The 9,676-nt window shown below is 40.1% G+C and overlaps 1 protein-coding gene across 1 annotated transcript; it reads right to left on the bottom strand.

Annotated features, from left to right (window-relative positions):
- Window positions 1–861: 861 nt before the first annotated feature.
- FGA (fibrinogen alpha chain) lies at window positions 862–8,924 on the bottom strand. The gene is made up of 6 exons (XM_059374975.1): window positions 8,801–8,924; window positions 6,523–6,648; window positions 5,850–6,033; window positions 4,551–4,696; window positions 2,497–3,754; window positions 862–1,767 (listed from the first exon to the last, which is right to left on the bottom strand). Exons 1-6 carry the CDS (start codon window positions 8,852–8,854, stop codon window positions 1,058–1,060), a joined length of 2,478 nt encoding a protein of 825 aa, XP_059230958.1. The 5' UTR covers window positions 8,855–8,924; the 3' UTR covers window positions 862–1,057.
- Between the last annotated feature and the right edge of the window lie 752 nt (window positions 8,925–9,676).

Genomic DNA, 9,676 nt, shown 5'->3' with positions numbered 1-9,676 from the left:
GCCCAGTGTGGTTAGACTATTTTAATACGTTTTCAAGTGTAAATAGCAGGTAGTTCCCACGAACCAGAAATATGAGTTAAAAATTAGGGGCAGGAGCCAACGTCAGAGATGCAATATACATCAAATAAAATATTGATCAATGTAAATATATAGAATTTATGAATTCAATACATACTAGCTGTGTTTTTTGAATACTTGAAAATATTTAAAGGATTTTAAATGCATTTTTTCCTGCCATATGTTTTTGAAGGAAATTCATCAAACTGGGGAAAAAATTAATTGTGCATTGTGGTCTTCACTGAAAAACTTAAGGAACAGATTTCTCTTTCTATTAGGAATGCTCCTCCTGCCTTCCTGGATTTGCTTGCTAACAGAAGAGATGGATGTACCTTGTAATTTGTTAAGTTCCTCTACGAAGGCTAGCCATTGTTCAATTCAGTGATCTGTAACTTAAAATACTTGCTTCAGGGGCACCTGGGTGGCTTAGTCATTAAGCACCTGCGTTAGGCTCAGGTCATGATCCCAGAGTCCTGCATCGGGCTCCCTACTCAGGGAAGCCTGCTTCTCCCTCCCCCACTTCTCCTGTTTGTGTTCTCTCTCTGTTTCTTTCTCTCTTTCTCTGTGTGTCAAATAAATAAATAAAATCTCTTTAAAAATTAGCTTCAACCCATTCAAACAAAATGGATGAAAAACTTTTTACTTTACAATGGCTTTATGACTTTGAGTGGTGTGGGGAGAGAAGTGTTCAAAACAACACCCATAAGGATTATAGAGAGGAGCATCAGTTGGACTCCTTCTTCCTGGTTGTACTGAATGTTCCTCGGTGTAGCCTTATAGAAATTTGAAAACCCAGAGAGCTACTTTCAGAAAAAACTAACATAACTTTATTTTTTAAAGCAGTAATATGTCTCCGTTACATTAAGATACAGTACAAAGAATAATAAAATAGCACCCATGAATTTCTTAGGAGATTGTAAAGAATCTTCACTTCTTTATCTTCCTCATTTCCCCCTCCATTTCACTAAACAAAGAAAGCAGATTACTCTCCCTTCCTGTCCTATTGGGTCACCAGGGGCCGGATTTTCATGCGAACAGCCCTGAGGGAATAATCCGCACCCCTGAAGGGGACCCAGACCACTCCATTCTCAATCTCATAAGGACTATTGTTCCTTGGATCATAGGAGCCCCCAGGGTAGTAGATGCCATTGAGATTGGCCGCTTGGCAGCTGTTGTACCACCAGCCTCCTCCGTAGACTTCTGCGCAGTTCTCTTCCCACTGGTCTCTGTCCCTGTCATAGGTGCTGAACTGCATGTCCGTATGTGACGTATACTCTGTTCCTTCCTCTGCAGAGCCCTCAATCAGAGCATCACCTGCTGTGCCCTCATAGGAAGAGACCTGCAGGGTATAGCCTTCTGCCTCAGAGCCTACCCTCAAGTGATATTCTGCATAAGCCTGGTTTCCAGCCCAGTCCTCTAATTCAACCCGAAGGACAGAGCCCCTCAGAGTTAGTAAGTGGAGGTATTCATTGCCTAGCCAGAATTCTCCTTCCCCCTTGTCATCCAGGCTGCCGAAACCTTTCTTGTAGTCTTGCCAGGTCCGGTTAAAATTCAGTGATCCATCCATTCTTTGCTGGATCAAAAGCCATCCTCCCAAACTGGTCTCTTGATCACAATAAACAGAAAAAATCTTACTGGATCCCGGTAGCTTGATATTGAAAATACCACTTTGGGCACCTGAAGGATGTATTTGGAGGACATCATCACAGTCTAAAAAAAAAATTAAGCTGGTTGGAAGAAGTTATTCTCATTTAACTTTACAAAGATAGGCATGGCCCAGGTTAAAGGAAGGCAGATACTCGCTTCCTTTTCCTTTTTTCCTTTCATCCATCCTTCCTTCCTTCCCTCCCTCCATGGGGAAAGGGTGCACTTACACTGGGTTGAAACTTATGCAAGTGAGTGACATTTATACCTACAAATCACAGAGGGGATTTTCCTCAATGGATCTGAAATTTGACTTGCGTGTACTGACAACAGCAAGTAACCCGCAAAGATATCTAAGGATCACTTAGTGCTGATGTAACTTGTTTTTAACCTGATCTAAATGTCAACTGAGACACACACTAAAAATATGATTCTAAGTTGGGTGACAATTCCAAGAGCACACATTTTGAGTGGTGAAAGAATTTGGTTAAACAAACTGAAAATCGAGTTTCAGAGGGATTCATTCATTCATTCATTTAACACGTGTTTATTGAGTGATGATTCTCTGCACTGTTAGGCATTTAGGAATACAGAGATGAACATGAGAGACAAAGTCCCTGCCCTCATGGAACTTACAGTCTAGTGCCCAAACACAAAAAAACAAAAGGTGTAATTTCTGGAAAGTGTAATAGAGGGCTAGGAAAGCAGTTCAAGGCGCTAGGAAAAGCATTGCAAGAATAGTGAACTTAGTCTAGGGGGTTAGGGAAGGCTTCCCCAAAGGTGAAGTGTGGATACCTCTGGCAGAGCGAACTTTAGCATGGCCTCTTTTGGTGGTATATCCTCCCTTGAGGGTTTCATGTTCCTCTTCAGTTCCAGCCTCACCTGCCACTTTATAGCTCTTGCTTTCAAATGTGGAGTCTCCTCTGTTGAACGTTGTACTACTGCTTGAAAATTGTTTGCTGTGACTTGAAGTTTTACCACTGGAAGGGAACTCAGATGCCCCAAAGTGTGTGAATATGTCCGATTCTGAGCCCAAAGCATGGGTCCTACTATCAAACTCTCTGTGTGAGGGTGAAAGCGCACCTGGAAATATGTTTCTAGTTGAGGAAGTGCCAAAGAAACTCTCCAGATCAGGGTGCCTAGAATGGAGATCATCTAAGCTACCAGCAAAAGAATGGGGTAAGTCACCACAGTCAGAACCATCTTCAGAGTTTACCACTTCTTTGGTCACTTCTTTGTGACCATCAGGACCTATAACAGTCTTAGTAACAGTTTTAGAGCATGAACGACGAGTGGTGGTCCCGCTTCCAGAGGTGACCCTCTCATTACCAATAACAAGTTCTTTATCTCCTTTAGAAGTGACCAGTTTACCTGTGTGGAACTCTTTCTTTGTCCCTGGAGTTACACTTCCTGACACCTCTTCAAATTTGCCCCAGTCTGGGTTGATAGGCCTGGAGTTCCCATGCCCTACGCTATCTGGCCTAAAGCTTCCAGACTCAGAACTTCCAGGGCTCCAAGGACCAGTACTGCCAGTTCCGGTGCTCCCAGCATTCCAAGTGCCAGTGCTCACAGAGCTCCCAGAGCTCCAAGAGCTGCTGCTGGTCGTCCCAGTGCTCCCAGAGCTCCAACTGCCATCACTGTCAGGCCGGGTGCTCCCAGGGTTCCAAGTGCCAGAACTTCCTGGTGTGGAGCTCCCAGGGTTCCTGGGGTTTTCAGGCACTGATCCTGTTCCATGAGATGCAGTGTCTCCTCGGGTATTCCCATCTCTACCAGACCCCTCGAATGTTATTTTCATCTGTTGCGTTTCCATGAGTGCCCTCCACTCTGGAGGGACATTCTTAAGTTGGCTCTTGAAGTCCCCAGGAAGCGTATTTGGAGCTCTGCTCATTTTCAGCTGTGGTAATTGTTGTCTGTTTTTAGGTGGAAGTAAGTCTTTGGCAATGACTTGCTCAAGTTGCTTCTGTTGATCTTCATAGTACTTTAGATCTGTCCTACGTTCCAAAGCCCTACTGCATGACCCTTGACAAGATCGGATCTTAATATCAATGTCCACCTAAGAGGGGGAGAAAGAGAAAGAAAAAAGGTTGATAAAAAGAAATTATTAGAAACTGTTCATTTCTAAGTAGTTAATTTATTTTTTGGAAACTAGATTCATTTCTTTGAGGTGGAGACCTACCAACCAATACTCTATTTTTTAAAAGATGTGTTTATTTATTTATTGGATAGACAGAGATCACAAGCAGGCAGAGAGGCAGGCAGAGAGATGGGAGAAGCCCGCTACCCGCCGAGCAGAGACCCCCGACGCGGGCTCGATACCAGGACCCTAAGACCATGACCCGAGCCGAAGGCAGAGGCTTTAACCCCACCCAGGTGCTCCCAGTACTCTATTTTTCATTTATGTCGTACCCTCAGTGGAAGAGAAAGAGATGTGAGGTTTGTAAGGTTAGCCTGGAGAAGAAGTAGGAGCTATTTGAATTCATCTTAGTCTTAAAACATATTGGTAAGATGCTATTCCCTCCAAAAGGAAACACTGATGAATTGACTCTTAGTGAGACTGAGATTGAAGATCCAGAGGCACAGTGGTGTCAGAGCTTGAACAAGACAAGCAGGAACTTAATATTTGCTTTTGAAATCTACTAACTATGTATCCTTGGAAAGTTTGCTTAATATCATTGAACTTTTCTTCTTCATTTGTAGAGTGGGGGTAAAAAATACCTACTCTGTAGGTGGATAATGGATATAACGTTTTGCTCTACATATAGTATGTCTTTAGTAAATGACTGTTGCCTTCCTTTTCCCTGCTATTCAAAAACAAGGAAATCTGGAGTCAAAGTCAAACACTCACTTACCTCCAGTCGTTTCATATCTACCAGCTGATCCCTGACATTCTTCTGTAGAAGGCGGATTTGCTGTACTTGTTCTATGACTCTACGCCTCAGGATCTCAATTTTGCTTCTCAGATCTTCTGTCACTTGGCTATATGTATTATCGTTATCTGAAAAAAGCGAGAGTGAAGGAGCTGCTAAGTGACTTGCTTCCATAGCCAGCAAAAGAAAGAAATTTACTTATAAACATCTTTTTCCTTTTAATAGCAATTTGTTCTCTGGACATTTTATTTATGAGTTCCAAATATATTAGGCATTTGATGTTTGGACAATGTCATGTCTTTTAGTCACCAATAGCTGTCAGTTAAGATGCTCTACTAGCTATTAGTAATCTAAATAAATGCAGAAGAAATGTCTTTGGAATTTTAAAGTTATAATTAGGAGATTAAATTCGATCACATTTCAATTATTTCATCATTTCCTTAACCAAGGGACTTAAACATAATTTAAACCATGTGTTAACAAACTTAAACATATTCTTGAACTTTCATATGGTGAAGTTTTCTTTCCTACATATATTTCTGAAATTATTCCTAAGGTGTTTTTTGTGGTTTTTTTTTTTGTTGTTGTTGTTGTTTTGTTTTTTGTTTTTGTCAAACAGGATCACTCACTTGCTATTACTATTGTACTGTTGACTTTACATTAGTTAAGTGTCTCCTAATGATATAAAGAGTCAAAGCAGGCTTCAGGAGCTAGGGCCTCCCTAAACGTGCTTCCCATGCCCAGAGTAAATCCGATGTTTCCTAGTCCTAGAGACTTAGTCATAGTCCTATGAGAAATAGAGAACATAGCTCTATATTTTAAATGGAAAAACAGAACAAAACAAAACAGAGACAGCTTGGTGGAGTCTTTGGAAGGAAATCTTAATCCATCACATGAATAGCTTTGTGTCTTTGGGTAAGTCTCTTGATCTCTGTTTCCTCCCTCCTCTGTAAGACAGAAATACTACCTCCTCAAAAGTTTATGCTCATCTTCTTTTCAGTATACACTCGTAAAAGAAGAACACACTTAAATTCTAGTTTTCAATACAAAATTCTGACTTACTTTGTGACATTAAACAATTCTAAGCCAAACATTTTAATGTTACTTTTATAAAAATCCCCTCCTTAAAATTCAGGGACATCATAAAGGCATGTGTTTCTATCTTAAGTACTGTGGAATAAAATTGGAAGCTGCCATAAGAAGACAGCATATTTATATAGGGCCTTTATTGCTGTGTTGTTGTGTGCTATAAAGTCAAAGTACCAAATATGTAATGCTTACTGTTAGCGCTGGCAAAATCCCCTCTCACGAGTTCCATTACATTCCCTGTCAATGAATTGGAGTCCTTATTGTTCTTCTGATAATCAAATAGTGAATTTTTGAGCTTATTTATTCTGTTTGTAAAATCTTGATTGACTTCATCGATTAACCCTTTCATCCTGCAGCCAGAAGGGCATCTGTAGTTCTGGAAGTGAAGAGGAAAAAGTATATTAAAAGTCTATATCTTGGATATAGTACAATTTTGAAGGTTTCCATACAGTCACCACTGTCCCTCCCTCCCCCAATATCTTCAGATCATCTATTGACTTAAGAGTAGTTTGAGAGGACCAGTTAGAAGTCATAGAGAAATTTTGTAATGTGGTCCACTTAACCATAAATTAAGCCCCTACCAAATCTTGAGGCCATAACACTCAGGTTTCTGGGATTTATCTGAACATGCAACTAAAATCTAAACTATTAATCTCACTAATGACCCAGAGTTTGGGAGGTAATTTAAACAGTGCTCTCAGGGTGAGGTTGCTTTCCATTTGTCTTCTTGATTTTGACATGTAATGAGTTATTAGATTATTCCTATTGGAAGAGTTTTCTTGACCTACTGGGTCAGCCCTTGCACAATTCTAGCACCACGGGGAAGGATTCTCCCATTCCCTCTGCCCCTCCTCCCGCTGCTCACCCAGTCTTCATCAGCACAGAAGGGCCAGTCTGTCTCCTTGCAGGTAGATTGTTGTCTTTCCACAATTCTTGGGCCACGTGCAACTGCTCCTTCGGCTATAAATTCACTTTCCTTGACATCGGTGGTCTTTATGATTCATTTTAACATAAAAAACAGGACAACATTAGGCATATAAAAAGATACAGGCCTACCTGCAAACCCCAAGGAAAAGGAGAGCTCTCACAGAGATTAAGAGCCCCAGCTTTGGGGCCTCTGCAAGCTTCTGCTTTCTGACATTTTGATTGAAAATCCTAATAGGTATTTTATGGAGTTGTACTAGTTAAAGGAGATAAGGTATACACATTTTAAAATTTACCTTTTCATTTTCAGTAATGTCTGGAGACAGAAAGGTAATTACAAAAGTCAGAGTTCTTTCTCTTATAATTTCTGTTTTAGTAGGAAAAAACCTATACTATGTTAGCTTAATTTCTCCCTCCTTAAAGCTTCTAATTTGATCTGATGGGTCCATAATTTGAGCAAGTACATCAAGGGCACAAATATGGCCCGATCAGACTGGGAAATGTTTTTGAGGTTACTGACTCACATAATAATGTCCTCTTATTTACAATGCAAAAGAGTAGAGAGCAAAAATAATGATCCATGACTGACAACCTTTTTTGAACACTTTCTAATTAGAAATACAGATTATTTTTAAAATTTCTATTGTGACCTAGGAAGTGAAATAGAACATAAAAAATAGTCTCCCAACAAGACTTTGTATCCTAATAAATCAAGATGGGTTTTAAGTTTTAGCTATTTTTATTTTGTACTACTAACTTACAGAGATTTTGCTATGACTATTTTAATCTCAGATAGTTTATTATTATTATTTTTTTAGGTAATCTCTGTGCCCAGTATGGGGCTCAAACTCACAACCTCGAGATCAGGAGTCGTGTGCTTTACGAACTGAGCCATCCAGGTGCTTCCCTGGATAGTTTATTCTTATAATTAGCTAATATTTGCTGTCTCTTTTTTAAAAAAGTACCCTAATGATAATAACAATCTTCAAGGGCAGTTATTATTCAAGCAATCAAGGGCAGTTTATTTAAAAGAACAAGTACAATTATTTCTTTAAGAAATAAAATTATGAATTCTAACATATTTCAGAATAAAATGGCACAACAATAAAAACAGATAAAAGTTAAATATTTACTGAAAACTTACGCATTATCCAAAAGATCACGTTAGCAAATAACTTTAGTCTTATTTTCCACAGAACTTTTTTTTACTTATTAGTTTATTCTAAAGAAGAAAATTAAGTGAGAAACCCTCTTTAGTTTTTTTTGTTTTTGTTTTTTGTTTTTTTTGCTCTGGTAGTAGGGCTTACGAGTGGTGAAGGGAAAGAAAGAAATTGGAATAATAATTCAGCCTAAAAGTAACTGAGTTTCTTAAACATATTTGTCATGTTTTATAAGATCTTAGTGTTTCAAAGACCTGTTGAATGAAGTCCGTCTCCTTTCCATAGGCCTCTGGAGTCAGACTTTAGAAACTGTTGCAATATTTAGTAATTATTTTAAAAGATTCCTTCCTGGTTGCCTGGGTGGCTCAGTTGGTTAAGCAACTCTCCCAGCTCAGGTCATGATCCCGGAGTCCTAGAATCCAGTCCCTCATTAGGCTCCCAGCTTCATCTCGTAGGGAGTCTGCTTCTCCCTCTGATCTCCCCTCTCATACTCTCTCTCTCAAATAAATAAATAAAATCTTTAAAAAAAGATTACTTCCCAAAAGAATATTGCCTTCCCGATTAATCTCTTCTGACTATATAATATGTAATAAAATATCCTATGCTGTTTGTTTTAAAGACAGCTAATTTGCTTTTCTTCAAAACACACACACACACACACAAACAACCATCCAGAAAAACTATTAAGCCACTGTTCTGTGTATTATGGACAACTAGCAATAAATTAATAACGAAATTTTAAAAATTCTTAGCAAAAGAATGTTTTGTTCCGTTAACTAGCATGAACTATGCTGAGGCTTTATTGGAACAAAGATGGCAGAGATTTCTTCCTGCAAAACAAATAATGTTCTAAGGCTGAAACACCGATGCCTAAGCTTTCCCTGTGAATTTCTATACTTTTGTCCAGCTAAGCATCCCTCTTACTTGTGCGGTGTCAGGCTCATCTAGGAACTTGCCTCCGGGGCCCGGAGCTTATAAACCTCACAGTGTGTGAGGACATAGATAAGATTCACTCAACACTAGAGATAAAGCAAGAAGAGAAAATAAAGGCAACCATACCCAGACCGTGCCCACCACACTCAGGACCAGGCAAAAGTTCTTCACAGAAAACATCTTTTCGAAGGCTGGAGCTGGCTCTTGAGAACTCCAGCTCAAAGAGAGAACGACTACCTCCACTCCTAGTGCCTAGCCTATTTAAATTTGCAAGGAGGTTTGATTAATCATTATCTTTGCCCTGTTCAGACAGTCAATATGTGCTCTCCAACCCTTGCTTCTTCTTCAGGTTGGTGTCCCAGAAGTTCTTGCTCAATTCTCCCAAGCTTGTTTGCTTTCGGTAAGCTGTTGCAAAGGCAGCAGCAATTCCAGGACGATCTCACATTTCAGGAACAGGACGACCTTAGAAAAGGCAAAACATAGGAAGACAGACCTCTGCTTGAGTACTTGGGACAATATGGAGAGAGGCTGAGGCAGGCTGGCAGCAGCTCACTGCAAACAGATTTGGCAAATGATACTGCACTTCATATAGGAATTATGGTTGGAGTGCAGGACTTTTAAAAAAATGACTGTGGTGGGGGCACCTGGGTGGCTCAGTAGGCTGAGTGTTGCACTCTTGATTTCCACTCAAGTCCACTCAAGTTGCTCAAGACCACCATTTGTCCTGGGATGGAGTCCTGCTTCTTCTGGGTGGGAGTGGGTGTTTCCCCACTCAGCAGGGAGTCTACTTCTCCCTCTCTGTCTACCCCTCCCTCCTGCCTGTTCACTCTCCTTCTAAATAAATAAATAAATACACTCTTTTAAAAAAATTTTTTAAAAGATTTTATTTATTTATTTGACAGAGAGAGATCACAAGTAGGCAGAGAGGCAGGCAGAGAGAGAGAGAGAGGAGGAAGCAGGCTCCCTGCTGAGCAGAGTACCCATATGGGACTCGATCCCAGG

This window comes from Mustela nigripes, chromosome 1 (genome assembly GCF_022355385.1).
Source record: "Mustela nigripes isolate SB6536 chromosome 1, MUSNIG.SB6536, whole genome shotgun sequence".
Classification (NCBI taxonomy): Eukaryota; Metazoa; Chordata; class Mammalia; order Carnivora; family Mustelidae; genus Mustela; species Mustela nigripes.
This window is presented reverse-complemented; position numbering and strand designations above follow the sequence as displayed.

Bases quoted from the DNA above. Each gene is read 5' to 3' on its own strand.
- FGA (XM_059374975.1), bottom strand. From the start codon at position 8,854: ATGTTTTCTGTGAAGAACTTTTGCCTGGTCCTGAGTGTGGTGGGCACG. The intron at 6,649-8,800 runs GTATGGTTGCCT...TGAATCATAAAG, and splicing joins GTGTGGTGGGCACGGTCTGG to ACCACCGATGTCAAGGAAAG. The intron at 3,755-4,550 runs GTAAGTGAGTGT...TCCCCCTCTTAG, and splicing joins TAGATATGAAACGACTGGAG to GTGGACATTGATATTAAGAT.